This window comes from Ostrinia furnacalis, unplaced genomic scaffold, assembly GCF_004193835.3.
Source record: "Ostrinia furnacalis isolate ACB-3 unplaced genomic scaffold, ASM419383v2 OfSCF6947, whole genome shotgun sequence".
Taxonomy (NCBI): domain Eukaryota; kingdom Metazoa; phylum Arthropoda; class Insecta; order Lepidoptera; family Crambidae; genus Ostrinia; species Ostrinia furnacalis.
Window position 1 is genome coordinate 211250 of NW_021137186.1, and position 23017 is coordinate 234266.

General features: G+C 37.2%; 1 protein-coding gene across 1 annotated transcript in view; it reads right to left on the reverse strand.

Annotated features, from left to right (window-relative positions):
• LOC114363061 (adenylate cyclase type 2-like) overlaps positions 1 to 23017 on the reverse strand; it is a 34804-nt gene that overhangs the window by 924 nt on the left and 10863 nt on the right. Inside the window, exons 3-5 of the mRNA XM_028318666.1 lie at positions 18527 to 18733; positions 7878 to 8006; positions 360 to 554 (exon numbers count right to left, since the gene is read on the reverse strand). Of these exons, the coding sequence (XP_028174467.1) occupies positions 360 to 554; positions 7878 to 8006; positions 18527 to 18733 (531 nt within the window). The remainder of the gene's footprint in view (positions 1 to 359; positions 555 to 7877; positions 8007 to 18526; positions 18734 to 23017) is intronic.

Genomic DNA, 23017 nt, shown 5'->3' on the forward strand with positions numbered 1-23017 from the left:
AGACCGCTTTCACATTAGGGCGTTAGTAGCGCGACAGCAGCGCGGCAGCGGCGTTTTTATAATGTGAAGGGAGGCATCAGCTGTCACATAGTAAGATATTTTCGACAGCGCGTCTGTCGCGCGTTTGTCGCGCTGCTAAATCGCCTAAATGTGAAAGCGCTCTTAGGCAATGGACCACTAGTCAGGGAGATCTACCCACTTAAACCTGACTATGCCGTAATGCCCTGGACATCCTTTCATCTAATACGATAGGTACATTTATTTGACTGAGTATAGATGCAGCGATGACAGACTACAGCATCGTCATTTGTTCCTTTAGTTAGAGCAACAAAAGCTCCTCCTCATCCTATAACACTTACCTCAGCAGCAATATACGCCGGTATGACGGACAGCAGCAGCCGCTCCTGCTGCTCCCGCTCGCACTCCAACTTCACCCGCTGCTCCAGGCAGGTCCTTGTGCCGGCGAAGGTGTTCCTGTGCGCTCGCTCAGTGAGCGCTCGGTAGTATAGGCCAATGCCAGTCGCTGAGCAGAGGAGGGCTAGCTCGGAGATCAGCTGTGGACAAAGTAACAAAATTATAGCTGGGTTGCACCATCTTACTTTAATTTTGACTAGCGGCCGCCCGCGACTTCGAACGCGTGGATCCCGTTTTATCCCCTTTAAATTTTTCCTAAATTTTCTTTGCTATAAACCTCACGGAGCCCGAGACCTTTCCAACGAATGCAAAACCGTGGAAATCGGTTCGTGCGTTCTGGAGTTATAGCGTCAGGAAGGAAAACCCGACTTATTTTAATATTATAGTAGATAAAACCAAAAATATTATTTCAAAGTCCATACAAAGCACCGGTTATTGTTATGTTTACGGTAAAATATGGTGGTGTAACTCAGCCTAAAAACGATTCAATATTTTGAAATTAATAGGATGTAGAATAACTTTGGCTGTCAAACGATACTCGTACTTTCAACTAAGTTTAGAAATAGGTAATTAATGAAGTCACTGAAGCTATATTACTTAGTAAAATTAAAGTTACTTTCTGAGTCTGTTCAATTGTTACGGTACTTTTTACTTGTTAAAATTATCTTTGTGATTTTTTGGGAGAGATACCTAGATTGAATTTACTATGATCTTCGTATACCTAAATAGTTACACGACATCTTACTATAATTGAGTATGGTCTAAATTAACCTAGGCCTTATCAAGTCCCTTATCTCTGTCAAAGCGACGGACATAATATATTGCCCTTACAATAGCACGGCCGTCGGAGACCGCAACGGATATTGTATGCTGTGGCGACCCCGGCTAGATTGGGACAAGACAATCTTAGTCTCAAGACAAAGGGCAAGCAGGCTGATATGCCTTCTTTATCGTGTGGGAAGAAAATAGCTTTTTACAGAAGAATTGAATCAAATCTAGGAGGTCCAGGTCAAAAGAATCTAATTTTATAACCATGTCTAAGCACTAAAAGCGCTGTCCTCTTTCGAAGAAATATTATGGTTGGAGTATAGGAAACGGGGCGCTATGGGGCACGAGAGTTAATATTGAGTAGGTATTATGTAATAAAACGTCAAAATAATTAAATACTTACAATAAAAATTACAAAGAAACAATACGTGAAAAATCCGAGGTTCGAGCGAGATAAAAACAAAAGAATATCGCAATTTGGTCGTAAAAAAATTATGACGTTTTCTTGGTGGCCAGTGTCGCGCGCCAAGGAGGTGGCGGTCGGTGTTGATCCGAAACAGTTAATATTATTATAATTTCAGCCACAGGACGTCCACTGCTGAACATAGGCCTCCCCCAATGATTTCCATATTGCCAGGTTGGTAGCGGTCTGCATCCAGCGCCTTCACGGAATGATTGCATTATTTCCCTACTATCGCAGTTTACTTTTACTATATATTTTAGGTATTAAACACTGCAAGTGCTAAAAAGAATCTCCGTAGTTAGAGTAGATACTGGTTGTACTGGTGATAGGCTGAGTTGCACCATCTAATCTAACTTTAATTTTGACAAACGTCAAAAATCTGTCAAACTCCTCACAAAAAAACACCGCATAGCGTTATAGTTACGATCAAAGTTAGGTGGAGCTACTCAGCCTTTGTATAACGAATTTCTATTTAAATTATTCTAGAAAATATTATTTCCTACTGAAACACTAACTATCTCTAAACCTTTTGAATCTTTGTTTCCTTTATCTATTTAAAGGTCAAAGTCTAGCTGATATATTTATTAAAATTCACTATTGTCTACTGTACAATTATTTACCGTTCCTTCGACTCGTTACAGTCGTTCCAGTTACCACAACAAATAAATTGTGCACCTTACTGCCGTCTAGCATGAAAGCTTAGTGACTAAACCTATCGATGTTCAGTCGATAAGAAAAACATGGCCTCCAAAATGTAAATAGTAATCTACATGCATGTAAAATACACTTAAACTACGAAGAAGACGCCACGTCATTTTTCTATCTATAATTACGCTTCAGTCAATGCCTGAGGTATGAGAGCGGCTACGGGAGGGGTGACATGGACAATTATGACGTGACAGAGCGTATTATAAGTCTGAAGGAGATCTGAAATCTATGTCAACAAGATCTTAGATCTCCTTCAGATTTATATTGTACCTACCTCTAATAATCCTTGTAATAGTTTAAGTAGAAAACTCTGTTTATCAAAACTGAAAACTGTTTATCAGTGGACGGACGTTAAAAACTATGTTTTAAAAACAAATACAATCATTGTATCACATCACTAAACACATTTTAAAACGTTATAGCCTTCGCCACATGGCATGTGAAATAATTTCAATTTACATTTTATTCTAACTTATGGCCTGCCTATGACATAAGCACGTATTCAAACAATGTTTATCCATTTGTCTAGCTTTACAACTTGACATACTAACTTAATACTGAAATGAATATTATATGAAGTAATTTTCCATTGAAATCTTCTTAATATTCAATGTTTATAAACCTTAACCTTTTCAGCAGTCATCCTAAACAATTATTTGTACTTTATATTTTGCATTCAATGTTATTTGTTATTAGTTAGTAAAGTTTGTGATATTATTAACCTTTGCATGGTTCAAAACAATTGAAACGTTGTTCGGCTTTAAATAGAAACAAGTTTTCATTTAAAATGTTTAGAGACAACTTACATCTGAATAGAAAATCGTTATTGAAAAAGTTTTTAATTGAACTGGATTATAAATCCATTTACGTTAGATCTTAATTAAATTGTACACTTACTTATTAAGGTCGTAATGACAAAATTTTCTATGAAATTCAAAGTACACTTGGAACTTAAGACAACATTATTTAGAAACCCTTACACGAACCATTAAAAACGGATCCAAAATAGTTTAGCATTATTCGTCCCAAAATCGTGTGCAGACAAGCGTATTCTGCCCAAGTTCGTAGGTACATCTGTGTGAGAACAAACATACGAATTTAGTCCCTAGCAGCAAACGGGATCACTAAAATATTACTTTCAGCTTGACAATGCGACGTGAAGAGTTGAGAATTTGAAAGCGCATGAAACGCCTGCGAGTTTCAAAAGGCAACAATTCACAATTAGAGTGTGTTGCTTATCTTCTCCTGACAGGCGCGCATTACTCGCAGACTCGCAGTGTTCTGCTCAGATTGATGAATTGGAGTAATTTGTACATATGAAAGAATTGCTATTTCTCATTAAGTTTAATATTTTCGTCAAAAATATACTTTAGTTAGCTGCTCGCGGTTTTGGCGCGGCGAAAAAAAAGTAAGTATAGTAGTGGGATAACAGAAGATGACAATGTAAATCAAATCAAATCATTTTAATTTGCAGTAACAGAAATGGGATAACAGAAGGTGACAATTTAAATCAATAATAATTTTATTTGCAGGACAAAATGATATGATGTAGTAAGTACATATTAGTACCTACTTATAGGATCATGTGTAGCCGACGAACACAATTAATAATGCTACCAAGTAATAAATAAACATTTGGGCACTTATTCTAATTAATACTGGTCAGTTTTTTTTTTGCAGAATGCACATTGTAAATATTGTAGGTATAGCCTGACCAGGAACATAAAAACCCTGGCATAGAGGCGCGTCAATTGCATTTGATAGTGCAACACTGAGTACAGTCGTACCTGTGTTAAATTAATAGGCTAACTTTATGTATCAGGATTCAGGATTACGGGCTAATTTGATATTTTCATAAATTAACGAAAAAATATTATTATAGGTAACCTGATTTAAATAAATTAAATGAAACCATCAATCGAGCTAGTAGAATTTATTTTATTATTCATCAATAATCAAATTCAGAACTTGAATATTCAACTGCAATGTCTGCTCATGAACGCTTCAAACTCGGTAGGTACCTACTTCTTTCCCAATCCCATAAAATTCAACACTTAGAAAGTGACAAAAATTTTTAAAATAGGTAGTTGAAACAAACCACAGCTAATTTTCATAGTGGACTGTACTATACGATAAACATGTCAGTCAATTTGACAACCTTTGTCGGAAATATTATTCAATGAAAATATTGTCCGAACCCTTAGTATTTCTCTTCGACAAATACTTTAACACATTGTGAACCACTTTTCTTTCAAGACTTTAAAAATATTTTAGCAATTTAATTCATAAAACCAATTGCGCACATTTAAAATAAAGTTTGTTTACACTATGACAGCAATAAACTGACATGCAAGGTGACATTATAATGAAGTTTTCAGTTACTGTTGCCATTAAAAGAAATTAGTACCATTAGTTTTCCGCAACATGGCGAGGGTTTTTATGTTCCTGGTCAGGCTATAATATCACTTTACTCAACGAAATATTAATAACATAGTGTCACTTTAAGTTGATGAATTTCGTAAATAGCATCATAATTATTTCGACCCCTGCAACTTATTACTAAAATATTATTTACTAAGTAAAATGTAATTTAATAAACTTAGGTTTTCGAATAATCCTACATTAATTGCTGAAAATCGCTTGCATTCATGAATTAATATCTCTTGCAATTTAGTAGCTATTATTTCAATTATGTAGGTACATAAAACAATCTTCATTTTTACAAAACATCCAAGTAATCAAATTAAGTTCTGATTGAAATGCAAGTTATTTATAACTTTAGTACCTACACTTAAATGTTTTGTATTTCTACTAGTAGGGATTAGAGACGTAATATTCTGCAAAATTTGAGTCCATTGTGCTTTTGACTGTGCTTGCAAGGGAATTTCGAGTTAGCAAGTGCAGTGAGCAATACACTCAAGTGAGTAATACACTCAACATCAAATAAACCGCACCTTCCGCGACGCGAACTTTAAAGATTTTCATCTGACACAATCATGGTGCCCCAACAATATTGGTGTTATTTGAAAGCACAATAAATATCCTTAAAGAAAAACACATTTAATTTCTTAATAAATGATTAACATATACCATAAATGTGACTTGAGAAAAGACCTCACTTTGGGCTCACCTCTGGGATCAATTAGACCAAAATAAAACCAAATAATGATCACACGTGTCCTCTTTAACAGATGGATAGCGATTAATCCCAACTTAACAGTTTTATAACCATAAAAGTTGGCTCAAGCGTAACTACCTATTTTTTAAAGAAGTGACTCTGGATCCTACTAAAGACACATTTTTGGGGTAAAAACCTTTCCTTTAATGAAATGAGTTTTATAACTAGGCTTTTAAATGGTACCAATTTTGAAAGTGCTTGTCGCGGGAGGTGCGATTTATTTGATGTCGAGTGTAGTTCATGACACCTAGTGGCCAAAAAGTTGACAACACAATTTTATTCCGTAACAAAGACGTGTTGCGAACTTATTGTCTATATTGGGTATCACCATAGTATCACGAACTATTTGACGCTCACTGTACCTATGCACTAGCTAACTCAAAATTTCCTTGCAACCACAGTTAACAGCACAGCAGATTATACATTTTTACAGAACAGGAACTATTTTATGCTGACTACTAACTATATTGTGGTATTCGTACGTTTTCCGGGATCACTAATGAGCTTCTACCACAGAGAAGTTCCTGCATTGTTTTAAACATGTTTTCTTTGTTTAACGCTGAAAAAGTGCAGTGCTTTGTTAGGCTGCATAGTTCCAGCCCAAAGCCTTAGAATAAAGCGACAATTGGCTATCATTTTTATTTTTATTTAATACTTCATACTAAGTAATAAATATTATAATATGACGTATTCAATGAGAACTATCGTTTTAGCACTAACCAGTTGGCGCCACTGTAGAGTAAGGTCACTGTCATTTGCTAGTGGCGAAGACAGTAGCGCCAACTGATGAGCGCTGAAGCAGTAGGAGGACCATCATTATTTTCATAAAATATCACTTTAGAGTAAAATAAAAATATACGGGACTATTCCCACCTCTCGTTCCCACCACTGCAACAGTCCTGTATAGCCAGGATCTACAGCTTAGCCATAAAAACCCAACCAATGAAGGTCAAATTTGCCCCGGGGGAAAGTTAAACTGTCATTGGACCCGCAACGAAATTAATCAGAAGAAGATAGGAGGAGTTCGAAATTAAAGTTCGACTTCCCTCCATTACAAAGCAGATGACAGGTGACAAACAAAGGTTTAATAAAAATATAGTTAAGTCAGAAGTCGAGCCCCTAAAAACGTTGACTGTGTGGGTCGAAATCACGAAATCCCTACAACCTATTTCGCACTACCTGCCTTGGCGAGTAGGTATTGCATTATAGCATCCGCCAGAAAGCCCTAACTGCCAGAAATTTAGTTGTTTAACAAGCTCTAGTTGTTTGTCTTGTTATACCTACAACTTTGTGTATCGTAGTTTGAACTTTTGACACTATAATAATTCTTCACCTGTAACGTATCTGCTCAGTTTGTTACATGACGAGAGACTAAATAGAAAACTAAGATAACACTCAATTTGGTCTCTAAAAATTATTTAGGCACAATAGTGTGATAGTTTACTGTAGGTACATAACAGACAACCTCTGCTTATTAACAGCTCACTAACAGGTGTTATTAGTTTGACGTTTGTATATGTATGTCTACGTACTCGTACTTGTTCAACCGTCAAAATTTTGCGTACTACAAGTATGTGCCTTGCCCATTGACCAGGATGCAGGCCGCTACCAACCGCTCAATAAATCATTAGGGGAGGCCTATGATCCGCAGTGGACGTCCTGTTGGCGCAAGTACACTATGCAGGAATTGGTCGGGACGCAATGGTGTGAACACCATCTCGGTTACGTTCTCCTTTCCCCACCCGAGCGTCGCCCATACTTCGGTGTGCGATTTAGCATTTCAACTCGGTTAATTTTCCGCATAGTGTATAAACTGCCGTTGGGGCAGGAAAGAAGTGGCGACCACGGGCTGGAAGACGTAGCGTGGGCAGGCCTCCTACTAGGTGGACCGACGATCTGGTAAAGGTCGCGGGAAGAGCCTGGATGCGGGCAGCGCAGGACCGTTCATTGTGGAAAACCTTGGGGGAGGCTAAACACCTAATGTCATTCAACGGTCCTAAATTGTTTGAAATTACATTAGCGACAAACTTCGACCAGCTTTCGAGAGAGTATAGCACCACGCCCAACGATTGGTCGCGGCACGTGCCGGCAGCGCGGCCCGGGATCACAACCTAATCCTGATCATCATCTATACCAAGAAACAAATGAAGTAAGTTTTAATGAAAAGTTTACGTCTTGCCTTAAAACACTACTATTTTAATATAAAAACACCTATACTTATAAAAAAATATAAATTAAGCCAACAAGAAACTAAAGTGTCGCTACTACCTTTGTCCAGCAGTGGACGTCATTTGGCTGAAACGTACAAACTTGCGCCATGAAATAATGATGATGATGTAAACATACCTGCTGATAGAACTGCCTCTCCTCACCTTCGGTCCTCATGCCCAACGCCAGGCCAAGATATGCCAGCGTGAGCACCACAGACATGGCGAGCGATATCGACCGCGCTATCGGCATCATGGTGTGCACCATCTGCAAGATTAAAAATAGGGTAATGGCACCATAAAAAGTTTATTGGATAACGCGTGCTATGGACAATCGAACACCTAGATAAGATCAGGAAAGTGGCCATTTATACTTTTCCAAACATGTTAATAAAGTTTAATGAATTTTAAAAGATACGAGTAGAGATTTCAATAATGTCAAATTTTGACGGTCATAGTTCATTGCTAGACGTTTTATGTACATCTTTTATAAAATCAAAATCAAAATTTTCTTTATTTGTTTAGACTAATTAAATTAGTTCTTGCAAATCGTCAAATGCTCTTAAGGAGCCTATACATGTCTCATTCTTTTTTCGCCCTACCACTTCTTTTTACGCTTCGAGACAAACATTTATCAAGTGCTGAGAAGAAGCGCCGCAACAAACTCAGTCACCACTGTCTGCCGGTTTAAAATATAAAAAAGTAGGAAGTTACAATACATTCAGAAGCAAGTTACTTACCACGCGCTCCCGTTGATAGAAGGTGGCCTTTAAGACGCCCATCTAGCACGAGACCGCGTGGCAGTTTTGAATATATTTATTTAGTGCCGTGCTAATTTCTAGGTTAATTGTTGCGTTTTGGTACATATATATTTTATGTCAGGTATATCTTTCCTTGACCAGTCCCCGAAGGCAGCGCCTGTTCACAGACATGACGTGTGAACCAGCCATCGCTTCACTCGACCATATTATAGGGAATGTAACGACCCGCCTCACACGCCACTACCCCAGAGACATTTTAGTGAGCATGACAAGTCTAAGATATCCTTCTGGCTAAGTGCCAGATATAAAACTATTATTATTATAGTTACTTTGATAAGCTTAAAACCAGAAAAAATATTATATCCTAGCAAAATTTGTACAAAAATACAATGTAAAGTCTTTTACAAAAATATTTGCATGTGGATATTGCGGAAACATACAGTGAAATTTTATTCTTGGGAAGAAAATGTTACTGTGCCGTGAAAATTATTCATTTCCCTCGCACTTATAATAGAAAAACCGATACAGTAGACTCACAAAGATCAATTTGTATTTTCTTTGCTGGCCAAAATCGATCACAATCTAAGTACGAAAATTAAAAAAAGAAGACTTTATTCAATGAAAAATCATAAAGCAAAGACAATACATAAATGTAGAGTCGACACATAAGGTTTTTAAATTTTTTTACAGTGTAGACGACGACCTTATAAACTGGTCATTATGGAAACCATTGGGGGAGGCCTATGTTCGATGATGATGATGATGTACACTGTACATTGTAGTCTCTGTACTACAATACGGAAAAACCATAAAATTAATATACCTAGCGGTAGAATTTTAACTTTACGGGTAAAACAGATCAAAATAAGGTAAAGTCTTTTTAATGAGAGCACACTGCTTGTTATTCCGTTGAACATGTAGTGAGCGAACAAATTCCAAGCGGTAAACCGCTGAAGTTAGCTTCGTTTTAGCTTTTCGAACTGCCGACAAAGCGTCATGCAAGCAAATGTACAAATAGGACATACCTAGTCGTATTTATATTTGGTACCTACACTTAGATATTTTCCGGTTAATATCTTGTAACTTTTCCATTTTCCTCACATAGACTGTGGTTTTTGCGTACATTGACAACATTTTTCACTAAGACTATAAACCTTAATTATTAGGTCCTACCTACATGAAACTTAATTAACCTATTCACTGACCGCTAACCAGACACAACAGTTTTATTTCAGTTATTTTTTATCCGTATTTGTAGACTGGCATTTCTAAAACAATAACTCGGACAAACACTTTACATTACATAAATTGCTAAAACAAACAGAATTTTCACGCCCAAAGCCTAAAGGGTCTCGAAATTTTCCAATCAGTAGTCACAGATATTGCGGGTACAAGGGTACAAGTAAGGGTACAGGCTCCAAAATAACGCGATACGTCATATGTGATTTGTGCGCTGACGCGAACCGAATGATTGGAAGCGCAGATAAGCTGGCGGAGGAAATTGGACGCGTTCATCTCGACAAAACGACATGGAAACTGCCTGTTTTAAATTACAGCGTCTAGAAACACGCTTGATATGGAAAAAAGTTAAAATCACACGGAAAAAAATCGGTATTTTGCTTACCAACAGTAATTGAGTATGTAAGTCAAGCCACGCGGTGACGTTGTCTATAAAAAATGCTTAATTTAACAGTAATTTCGTCTTCCTGACTCTCAATATAACTTTCAAGAATACTTGCGCACAAAGTTTGATTATTTACAAAACTTTCCTTCAGAATATTTTGCTGTCAAAACTCCCGCCTAAATCACATACCACAGACTAAATAAGTTAATCGAATATGTATGTGCCAGATTTCACTGATCATACAAAACTCCTCGGCGCTCATTTCAAATTGAATTTCGAACGCGTTTTTCTTTTTCTGCGTTCCGTTCTACAAATTGCGGCGCTAGGATATTGCGGCCATTCGAGTGTTGTTGCGAGCTTTACGTTTGGTTTCTGAACAAGAGACATGATTGGAGTCGATTAAAACACCAGTGTTCTGTGAATGAATCTCAGGCACATCTGTACCTCTAGTACGAAAAACTTTCGAGTTCGTTTCGTTGCGTATTCAAAGTGTCATCGAAAAATTTTGTATGAAAAATTAAACAGCGCCCCCTATATTATAGCCGCCCTAGGGGGCGCTGTTTAATTTTTCATACAAAATTTTTCGATGACACTGAATACGCAAACGAAACGAACTCGAAAGTTTTTCGTACTAGAGGTACTGTTCATAAATAAAACCTTTGTCCTGGATGATGGGATAATAAATTGGGATATGCAAAATTTTTTCACAGACTTTTTTAAATTGGTTCATGTGCGTTTTACATTAATTTGGCAAGCAAAACGTTTATAGGCAAAACTCTAGTAACTCAAACATAATATTGAACTGTCTATCCAATATAGCTTGATTAGAATGACAGCTGCCATCAAAAGTAACGACATAACTTTGTAGTAGCGATCAATGAGAGCTAAATATTGGCGGACAAGAAATAATTCACGTCTGACCTACAAACAATATTTTCGACGACAGTGCTTCCAATAAAAATGTTAATTTCGTGTAAATACAGCGTTAAATTACTCCAATAAGTAGTAATTCGAAATTATAAAAATCAAGCTAGAGTATTAACGACGTCTCTACAAGGTTATCTCGAGTTACAAAAATGTTAGTGTTGGGACATATCGACAAATGTTATATTAAATTAAAACAAATTTTTTAACATATTTAACAAAATTTTTTTCTAACTAATTTTTTAACATATTTAAGTCAAGATATACGTTTTTCTAAATGTTCACTATTAAAAACCAAAAAACATTTCATTCTTAAATAATCAAACATCGAAAATCAATCACCGGTAATTTTTTGGGTATTCATAGCACCGTTGCTCTAGAAGAGATGCCCACCGCCCTCTAGCGAGAGGAAAAAACCACTGAAGAACACCGATGATAATGACTACGACTTAGGTTGTACACCCTTAACATGAATTTTAAATTTTACTGTCTTTAAATTTAAATCATAATTGTCATTTTTATGAATAAAGATATGAAGAAAAATTGAGTGCATTTTTTTATAATTATCATTTTTTCGAAAACTTATCGATACATCTATGTGAACCGTACGAAACATACCCAGCACAAGTCACATTCGTTTGACAGCCGTCATTCTAATCAAGCTATATTGGATAGACTATAACAATATTTAAAAAAAAATCATGACTTCTTGTAAGAAGAAAAAAAATCATCAGTTACTTTTTTTTTATCCACAACGAAGAAGCTCTTGGGGTAACTCACCATGTACTTATTCCTAAGTTTGTATTTTCATGCGCCAACTAATATTTATTAGGAGCTATGAACATGAAGCGTATATTCAAAAGTTAATATTTACTTAATTCTCTTCTTTTAACCTCACTTGCACAATAATAATAACGTTTCGTTGCTACTCGAAAAAAAATTTTTTTTTCTACCTCCAATCCCTAGTGGCCACAACAAAATAATTCTGTTCCCGGCCTGACCGCGCATAATTAGATAATAATTAGCATACCCTCCACTTTTATTAAGGCAAAAGGTGTTGGCCCTTGCTTAATCAAAGGGGATGAAAGAATACGACCCCAGTTTGGGAGGTCAAATTAAATCCGAAATGAAACAAGTTTGCATAAAGTTACCCAATTATCTGCGATAGTTACTTCAGAAGATTTTTGTAATTAGGAAGTTGAGTTTTCGGAGGTGATTTTTATTTGAAATGAAAGCTCATCAAAATTATGTAGATTACTTGACTGAAAAAACAATAAATGCTAGGTACTTTTTAACTTTACACGAGCACGGAAAATTTATTCTAATAGTATTTAATTTCTTTTACTATCTTAGTTCTACAATTTTAGGAGAGAGGAAAATTTTCATAGGTTTCTCATTCCATGGTACCAAAGCTTGCGCTACGTTAAAAAGTCGTACAGTCCGCATGAATAGAAACTAAAAACTTTTTTCTCAAATAAAACCGAATATCACTGACACCAATTTGAGATACAGATTTGAATAGGTTATCTTTGATTGTAGCGTGCGTAGCTTTAACATTTCACTTACTGATTAAGTCGATTTTTATTTAATGTCAAAGTTTGTGAAGATGGATGTTTGTTACTCTTTCACGCAAAAAGTACTGAACGGATTTTGATGATACTTTACTTTATCTACTTCAAAATGACAAATACACGTCACAAACTGAACAAACTGAATTTCAGCTGGTGAAGTCGCTGACAAAAGTTGCCAGTAGAAATAGAAGAAGATACAGACAATAACTCCTACTGGGCGTCGACTACAGATACAGTTACGCATTAACTTCACCCGCGTAAATGGCATTACCATCTTACGTTACTGCTTAGTGAAATCTATCATCTTATTTGATTAATCACCGGTTAAGTGTTTACATCTGAGGGCTGAACTAATCTGGAGTCGCTGGAGTGCCATTAATTTATGCCGCGACACGGAGATAGGTATTCTACTCGTGGACAAAGATTGATTGTGGTCTGTGACCGCCGTGAAATGTAGAGATCATTTAGTCTTGGGAGTTTGCATGAGTTATAGACACAAACAGATAAGAGTTAGACCTATAAAAGTGCTTTTAAAAGCCTACTTTGTTTTCAAAAATAAAGAGTATGAGTTTTTATAATATGTACGAGTAGTTCGCACTAATACAAAAACTACCAATAATAAAATCAAAGCCTACTTTGTATTATGTAATTTTTTACAAAATAGAACCGAATAATATTGTCAATGAGCTGTCTATCTATGTATGTATCTAGTGATGTGCATAACAAACCTAAAGTTCCTAAGTAATGTTATGGATACTAACGCCCGTATTCACAAACGATACTTGCTTAAGTGAAGCAGTAAATCGAACGCACAGCGTTGAATAGAGTTCTGTGATTGGTTCGAATGTCACCCTATGCGTCCACGTGCACTGTGAGACCTCATAGTAATGTTTGTGAATACGGGCGTAAGACATTCAATTGACTCAAAGAGAGTCAATGTGTCAGTTGCTATTGGCCCGGACTATACATACACACATTACAGAAACATTGTGTTTTAATGTGAAGCTACATCTAACGTTAATCTCAGACAAAAAGTTAAGAAATATCCTTAACCCATTTAGACCTACCGTACCCTATGTGGTACGGTATCTTTTTGAAAATATTTTGAAAAACCAAACTGTTGTTATTTTGTAAAAATGATTGTGACAGTAAGATTAAAGTGATTATTTTACATAAAAATATTTAAAAATACGTTTTAACAAGTGGTTACGGAAATATTTTTGAAATTCCTAGACAGAAAACAAAAATAAAAATTACAATGTATTCAAGAAGGCATATGTCATATTATTTATGGTAATTTATAATATTTATCAATTTTATTTAAAAAAATAGAGTACAATAGATATCATGACTACAAAAAAAATATTATTGAGATTATTTTTGTACTGTTTTTTCTAGTCTAAAATAGGTGTACCGTATAAGGTACAGTAGGTCTATGCATAAGCAAATCTTGCGAGAAAATATAATTTATTTTTTATTATTTTTCTTTGGCTAGGCTAATGATGCTTCACAATATTGCCATAATTCTTGAAAAATTTGATAATTTCAGCAAACATAAAGCAATATTGGTATTTTTCTACTGCTGTCTTGTCAGATGACCACTAATGATGATCAGACTGACGAAGATTCAGGCGATAAAGATAATGTCGATGTAAATAATTACCTTCAGAGTTTTCTGCGATCGATTAGCTAATTTTCCATCATCGTATTGTTAAATGCGGTTATTGATAGCAATAAACGTAACAAGTCAGAAGAAGCCAGGCCTTCATCAGCTATCCTCACTAACTTCGGAAAAGGTAGAAAAAAAGAACCAAATGTGGTTAGTGCCACAGAAAACGTCTTAAAAGGTATGCCAAGTGTGATACTAGTGATTATGTGATTTTATTTTTATTTTATATCATAGAAAAATAAATAAAAAACTTCTTTGAACAACTAGTATATTTTGCATGCATATAGACCTACTGTACCCTATATGGTACGGGCTCCCCACGGCCCCCTTTTTATGAATAATTTTTTAAAATATTTTTTTCATGATTTTTATGCCTTTCTTTGTCAGTTCTTGCTGAAAAATCCATTTTTATTTACAAAAATAATTATCGGTCTAAATGGGTTAAGTTCGCTTGTCTACAAAACAAACACGCTTGTTAAGCACTTTGTAGTTAACTAACTCAAATTTAAACTACGATTACAACTAATTTCAGCCGGATCACAAAGTTCGATGACGACCGAGTGCCGATGGAGCGTTACGCCGACAACTTTGTCATTTCAATCAAATTAATTCCGAGGGTCAAAAATCTGAGGCAACTAATAAAAGTTTCTAATAAGAAATATTGGGGACAGATTAGCAATCAGAATTTTAAATTAAACGATCATCTTGAAAGCATTTTCAGTTGTTTGAAGTCCCATGTAAATGGCATGTATTATGAAAATTAAATCATGAATCTAGTTTTTTTATAGTTAAACAGATTTATTTTATTAACTTGATTTGATACTAATAGGTAATAGCAAACTAATGCTAAATATCTGTATTAATATTACTCCAAAACGACTCTAAGGATATATTTAATAATATATACAATGTTCCCTTCAAAGAAATAACTGTTATAGCTGAGCTATAGCTCTCGCAGGGATCCCCTAATCTCCTCATCTTTATAGAGTTTTAAGGGAAAACCGCAATACCTACCATACGCAAATTTTTTCCTTATATTTTTATTAAGTACCTCAATCAACTGTACCTATCCTGCACTTTTCTTTAATGTAGCGAAGTATATTTTTCCCGAACCTTAAAAAGTGACTTTTCACGCTGTTACTTAATAATTTAGATTTGTTGCCTAGATAAAATCATACAGTTTGTTTGTTTTGTGAATTTTAAATTAACTGATCTGGGAATCGTATATCGAAATTCAGTTGTTGGTATTTTTACAGTATGTTTATATTCTCTTGGTCCCATTAAACTTGTCCAGAACCACCCTACAATTTACGTCTTTTCAAATATGAATACAATTCCCAAAGTCGAGGGTTAACCCAAAGTTTAAAAAGCCTCTTACACTTTAACTGCTTTTGTATAGCACTGAAGAGCGCAGCAATCTCCTCACATAAGTATAGAATAGGGATGTTATGGATATGTAGTTTCGGTTATGGATACGGTAACGGATATAGGATTAATATTATATCGGTTTCGGTTACGTTTACGGATATCTGTGCTCTAGAATGCAGAATAGAATAAAATGTTCATTCATGGACGCACACTTTACATCGAATAAAGAGTAATAAAAAAATAAAAATTGATACTAGATGGCATTATAAAGGTAAATCAGGATGTTATGCCTTTACATATAATGCTATACAAAAAACAATTTAAACTGCCTACATCCGAAACTATCCGAAACTTTTGAATCGGTTACGGTTTTGGATATTTTTTTATTTCGGATATCCGAAAGTTTCGGTCACGGTTACGGATATCCATAACATCCCTGGTATAGAAGTCTTACACTCTTACTTCATACCTGTACAAAGAGTGACGTTTAAGAATTTCCTCTCAACTCCCACACTTCATTGTTTACGAGCCAATGCTTTCAGCCTGAATTCACGTGTACCCACCACTTAAAATTAAAGCCTTTGGAACATAAATCGAAGAAATCTTGTGAAAATCACCAACCGATATTAAACCCTAATCCCTTGTGATAAGCAACAAGTGACGCTGAAAGGCTTTAGTGGGATAATAAAGATGACAACGTTATATAAAATCAAATGAAAGTCGCAAGCTTTTTATTAAAAGCTCTGAAAGTGCATCGGAATTATGGTTTTGTTCGAGCTTTATTTAGCAAGCGAATAATTTTCTTGCATTTTACATAGAAAATTCTTTTGAAATTAGGAGAAATCGACACTAAAGTAAATTGGACTTTGGTGCACTGGGATAAAATAATATCTCTCAGGTATTTTTATAGGTAAATTAGCATTAAAAGATATAATGCAGTCAGCAAAAAATTTTAAGTCCAAATCACACCCAAGACTGCCAAGTCATGCAAAACAAAGCATACCTACTACATAACTGACTCCTTTAAATTAATTCATATTCTAACAGTTTAAAATGGTTTACAGACGGTTGCTTAGTAAGTACTTTGAAAATATGAGCAAAGATGCAATGCGATTAATCAGCACTTAGTTTACATTTTCTAATAGAAACAAAAACTTGAAAGTAATTTTTCAAGGATGTTACAACTCACACAAATATTAATAAGAATGTTGGTGATTACGGATGCAACGAATGCAAAACAAAATAAGATCATGACTTTTTTTTCAAGTTCTTTTTTCTAATTGGCCGTCATTCAAACATTTTTCTGTGACAATCTGGATAGTGTTACAAAACAGATACTCTAGAAATGGCATGTTGCCAAGTAGTTGATATTTAATTTACAAAACAATTTGTCTGAAAATATTTCGTATCCAAGCGGAAAACAGTTATTTATAGATGTCCATTTACCTAATTTCTTGATGTTTTATCAAAAATTGCTCTTGTTCAATGGAAATCAGTCAAACTCTATAAAAAATTAACCAGATATGGGTATATCGATCGTCCCGTAAATATGGGTAAATCCGTCGTACTAAGAGTAGGAGGCGTCATTTCAAAAGATTACACGAAGATGCTCTTAGGATTATCTTTTAGTTCAGCCATATTACTCGCATCTTGGCTAGCTGACACGTACGTGGTAAAGGTTAGGGTTATGGTTTTAGATGCTGAATTCAAAAATTTTGTTAAATTCTTTTAACATTGGATGGTAAATATGCGAACCATGGGCAGAATAACTTAGTTTAAGAAATGATGCAATTAAAAATCTAGGGACACCAAGCTTGCTAAAAATCTATCCGAGACAGATAAATATAGATGATAGAGAGTGAGATCTCCCGCTTTTATTGTCCAGCCAACTGCTGCCAGTTAGGTAGAGGTTCTGGAGATCGTTCGCCCATCGAGAAAGTGGGCGTCCTAGATTACGTTTGCTGAGACGTGGTCAAACTCCACCTTTCGTCGATTCTCCGCCAAATGAGGTAGTGGCAAAACACTTAGAAAGAAAGAACCACACACCAACACACCAGCGGCGCGTGGTGCGTGGCCATGAGCGTCCCTGCTCCGAGGCACAGCGTGACCAACACGGAGCCCGTCAGCGCGAAGGCCTCCCACTCCGGCGCGGCAGCAGCGCCAGCGACAGCAGGTGATCACTAGGGACGCTACACTCGCTGGGCTCACCAGTACAAGTGCGAACAGCGGCAGCGGCGCGTGGTGCGTGGCCATGAGCGTCCCTGCTTCGAGGCACAGCGTGACCAGCACGGAGCCCGTCAGCGCGAATGCCTCCACACTGGCGCGGGCAGCGCCAGGTGATCATTAGGGACGCTACACTCGCTGACTTACCAGTACGAGCGCGAACAGCGGCAGCGGCGCGTGGTGCGTGGCCATGAGCGTCCCTGCACCAAGACATAGCGTGACCAGCACGGAGCCCGCCAGCGCGAACGCCTCCCACTCCTGTGCGGTGGGTAACAGCGACTAGTGATCACTAGGGACGCTACACTCGCTCATTCACCAGTACAAGCGCGAACAGCGGTAGCGGCGCGTGGTGCGTGGCCATGAGCGTCCCTGCTCCGAGGCACAGCGTGACCAGCACGGAGCCCGTCAGCGCGAAGGCATCCCACTCCGGCGCGGGGCAGCAGCGCCAGTTGATCACTAGGGACACTATACTCGCTGAGCTTACCAGTACGAGCGCGAACAGCGGCAGGGCCCGTGGTGCTTGGCCATGAGCGTCGCTGCTCCGAGGCACAGCGTGACCAGCACGGAGCCCGTCAGCGCGAATGCCTCCACACTGGCGCGGGCAGCAGCGCCAGTTGATCACTAGGGACGCTACACTCGCTCACTCACCAGTACTAGCGCGAACAGCGGCAGCGGCGCGTGATGCGTGGCCATGAGCGTCCCTGCTCCGAGGCACAACGTGACCAGCACGGAGCCCGTCAGCGCGAACGCTTCCCACTCCGGCGCGGCGGGCAGCAGCGCCAGTGCCAGCACCAGTGACAGCACGAGCGTGATAACTGATAGGGATGCTATTGATGCCACTTGCTGGGAGAGGTCCTGGAACAAGGAATTTGAAATTAGTATGTTGATATGAATTGGCAATGGGTAGGACACATAACACGCAGACCTAATTAGGAAATCGTTTCTGGAATGAATGCCACGTTCCGGCAAGCGCAACAGTCAACTAATTGAATACAATTTTTAAAGGGTGCGGATACTCATTACTATTTATAGTTAGACATTAAACAATTAATTTAACATCAGGCCTTCAACCCAGCTTGGGAAGGTTCAACCTAGAAGAGAGGATCGTTCTACTGCAATGGAGACTAAATGGCCTTCAGATCATGATAATGATCTAAAGATCATTGTGAAAAAATAATCGTCATCATGGAGATTGCATTACGTAGTCTTTGCTGTTTGTTTTGAATATAACTAATAAGTCGATATCAAACATCTCAATTCAATTACTTGTACGAGTGATTGAGCTACAAGTTTTGTTACCCCAACAAAGTTTCCGTAGCTCATACAAAAGAACTACATCCAGCAAGGATAACCGTTTCAAGGGCTGAATGGCATGACCGCGGCTGCGGCCGCAGCTGCTCCCAGTAATGAACGCAGTAACTCTTAAGCCACAACCAAAATAGAACAGCAGCAGCTTTGAGCAGGTCAAAGAAACATTCGTTGATGTCTTAATTCTGTAATTTCGTAAAATATTTTTCCGTAACTTAGATACTAGCCCTAAAAGTTTAAGTTTGGCGCTTCGTTTCAGGCTATTTATTGACTTTAAGTCTGTCGCCATAATGTTAACATAATGGTGTTCCGCAGTTCTGGGTAAGATAGCCAGGTTCCTCAGTGGTTGAGGATTCCGGGTGAAGCTCGCTTCCACCTTCGGCCTGATCATCACTTACCATCAGATGAGATACAGGCCAAGAGCTTAAGCTTAACGGACTACGTGATGTAACATTTCGACACTTCTGCTAGCATTGTATTCTGATGACAGAAGTATTTTCCGTGATTTTTCATTTTCATTTTGATTTATTAATTTGTTAAAATATTGACCAATCTTTTTAAATAAAATTCTCTGACACTACCAAAAAACATTGTTTCACGGAATGGTTTGGCTGATCTGCATCCCCAGTATCAGCTAACGTGCAGATGTCAACAAAGGCCTCCCTCACTGAGCCAAATGGGAAATAAACCCTCAACTTTTATAGGCACAATGGAACTAATTAGGCCGTTCTAATTCAATGAAATAGCAAAACCCAGACCAGGATTGATGGAGCGCGTTAGAAAATTGCACCTAATGACGCAGACAATAAAGTTCACGTGAGTGATGGTAGAGGGAGTGCTATTAAAACAAAGCTATACAAAAGCAAGCGAAAATGGATTTTAGGTGTTAGGCAACGTGAAAGCTTTATTGATGACGCTTTGAAGCTTATAAGCGAGCTTATTCAATTGTTTATATTTGCACTTTGCACTAATCCATATAACATTATTATTTAACCGGCGGCGTAGTGTGTTAGTATTCAAAGAACTTATCTATTCAATACGAGTATTATGGGACCATCATTTGGATAATAGAAACACATTCTGGTAATTAGTTTAGCTGGTTATCTTATTAAGAGCCATTTGTGTCTCTACTTTTAAGCTTAAATTAAGCTTTTGACTTCTACCAGTTATACTTACAAATAATTTTAAAATCAATATCAGTCAGTAGACTTGACTTTAATAAAAAACAGCGACGCGGAATCATTATTACCATAACCATTATTTTGTCAGATCGATGAAACAGATGCATAGAATCTATTAAACTTAAATTAGACATTTTTTTTCTCTTGGAAAATGCCCATTTTGGTCTAACAGTTTAAGGGTGGGTTGCACCATCTTACTTTAACTTTGACAAACGTCAAAAATCTGTCAAACTCCATACAAAATACACCGGTTATCGTCATAGCTACGATCAAAGTTAGATGGTGCAACTCGGCCTAAGACTAGATTGTAATATAATCCCATTTAATTACTTTAAGTGCTAACACAAAATAGCAGTTCAAGGCAGACTCAGCCGGCGTGAACAGCCACAAACCGGGGTTTTATTACGCGCTCGTGTAACCTATGGCACTTGTCTAGGCGAGGAGACAACTTGACGTCTTGATTCATCATCATCTCAGCCATAGGACGTCCACTGCTAAACATAGGCCTCCCCCAATGCTTTCCATGTTACACGGTTGGTAGCGGCCTGCGTCCAGCGCTTCCCTGCTACCTTTATCCCGTCTCACACTGCGTGGACGTCTTGATTGATCTTATTTAATCAGAAATTCTGATGAAGATTGACACGGAGCATAGCAGTAACATTCAATCAGCTCTGTTCTTGACTATACTTATTTAAATAGAAGATAGAAGATGCCCTTCATTGCACATCACGCAAAACTGACAAATCAAAGATTTATTAGAAGAAGAGTTTTCATCACTTCATCATCACCATTTCAGTCAAAAGATATTATCTACTGCTGGACAAATACCTATGCAAAGGACAACGACATGAAAACTTTTAATTTGATGTTCCTGAATGTGCCATTGTTGGTTTGATTCGCCTGTTAGGCTCGCTAACTTTTGTTTACCAACTTTAACATTCTGGGACTGGGTAGTNAGTAATATTACTTCAATGATCACACCTTTTGTTGTACTTGTATTTTGTAATGTGTACCATTGTCACTAAACCATTGTAACCATGGTAACAATGTACATTTTGGCACTGGGACTTTTTGACGTTCATACTTTCTGCCACACTAACAACCGGTCCGTATGGACATTTTGACACCTGCACATTCCAACCGTTGAGCGTTTTTTCGCATTGACTACCCATTCCCAGAATGAACTTTAAACTCTACCATTATATTTTATTTTTGTCAACTATTATAAATTTGTAGAAAAATTAACCTTACTTGCTTCATCCTGGCTGTAGTGTTTTGCTCAATGAAACAGTAACGATAACTCTCAAAATGTATCTTATTTCATTACAATAATGCTACGAGTTAGCAATATTATTTTGGTATAATTCAAGCCTGGTAACTGGCCCTTGGCCTACTCAGCTGTCTGTAAGTGTACTGTCTTACTAATTGCGGCCGCTACAAAGGATTTATTGATGTGCAGTGTACTCTGAATCATTTATTGCTGTAATGCAGTGGAATAGAAACAACTAGAACATTATTCTATGACCTGAAATTCACATTCCTAGTTGCGCTAGTAAGATAAGCTGCACATTTCTCTATTATAACACCACTTTTGACCGATGGAGGAGTTAATCTTTGAGATGGAACACGTTCCCTAACTTCCAAATGACTAGGAGAGGATATTTTTTATAATGAATCATGAGTTAGGTTTAGGTAAAGTTGCTGCTTAAGTACTGCTTCCATTTACTTAGTGATGCTCGGCTTAGTTTAGAGTTTATTGATATAGAGTCCCAACTTCTTCATCATCATCGTCATCATCTCAGCCATAGGACGTCCACTGCTGAACATAGGCCTCCCCCAATGCTTTCCATGTTGCCCGGTTGGTAGCGGCCTGCGTCCAGCGCCTTCCTGCTACCTTTATGATGTCGTCGGTCCACCTTGTGAGTCCCAACTTAGTAAAATCTAATAACTAATTACCATTTTTCTTTATTTTACAAAGGAATATCCAAATCTCAAGCGGTCATACAAAAGTGTAGACAAACAAAGTATTTTCATTGACCTTCCGAACAAAAAATCCCATTACGTCGTATTTACTTAACAAGTTTGCCCTTCAGGGCCGCCTCTGGAATCCGCCAATATCAGTTTGTGAGGTCCCCCAGGACGACCCTCTGGACCATTCCTCATAACAAGATAATAAATGGTACTCGTAAAAGTTGTATATACGAGTACTACTCATATATCGGTATTAGAAGTAACAACTATTTGATTATTGTTTATTAGAGTTGGTCTATTAGTTTTTCGGTTAGAATTTGGATACGCTTGGAATTTTGATAAACTGCTTTTAATATTGCGAAAACAATGTTCAATATTCGTATTCGGAGTTTTGAATAATGTAATGCTAAATAAGATCATATTATTCAATATACATAACAATATTTGCTTGCCTAGCTTGAAATTCCAAACGCAAGTTATTTCTATACAGTACATAACCAGACGTTGTTTATTAAAAGTAATTGTTGCTGGCAGTTTGGCCAGCAATCCTTTTTGATAATTGTTTATGGTTTTTTACTTTTTTTTAATGTTGTTTTTTGGATTTTTGAAGTTGCTTTTTGTACTCTCTCGTGTTAATGTTTTGAGCTGCAAAGCTGCAATATACCTACTGTTTTGGCCC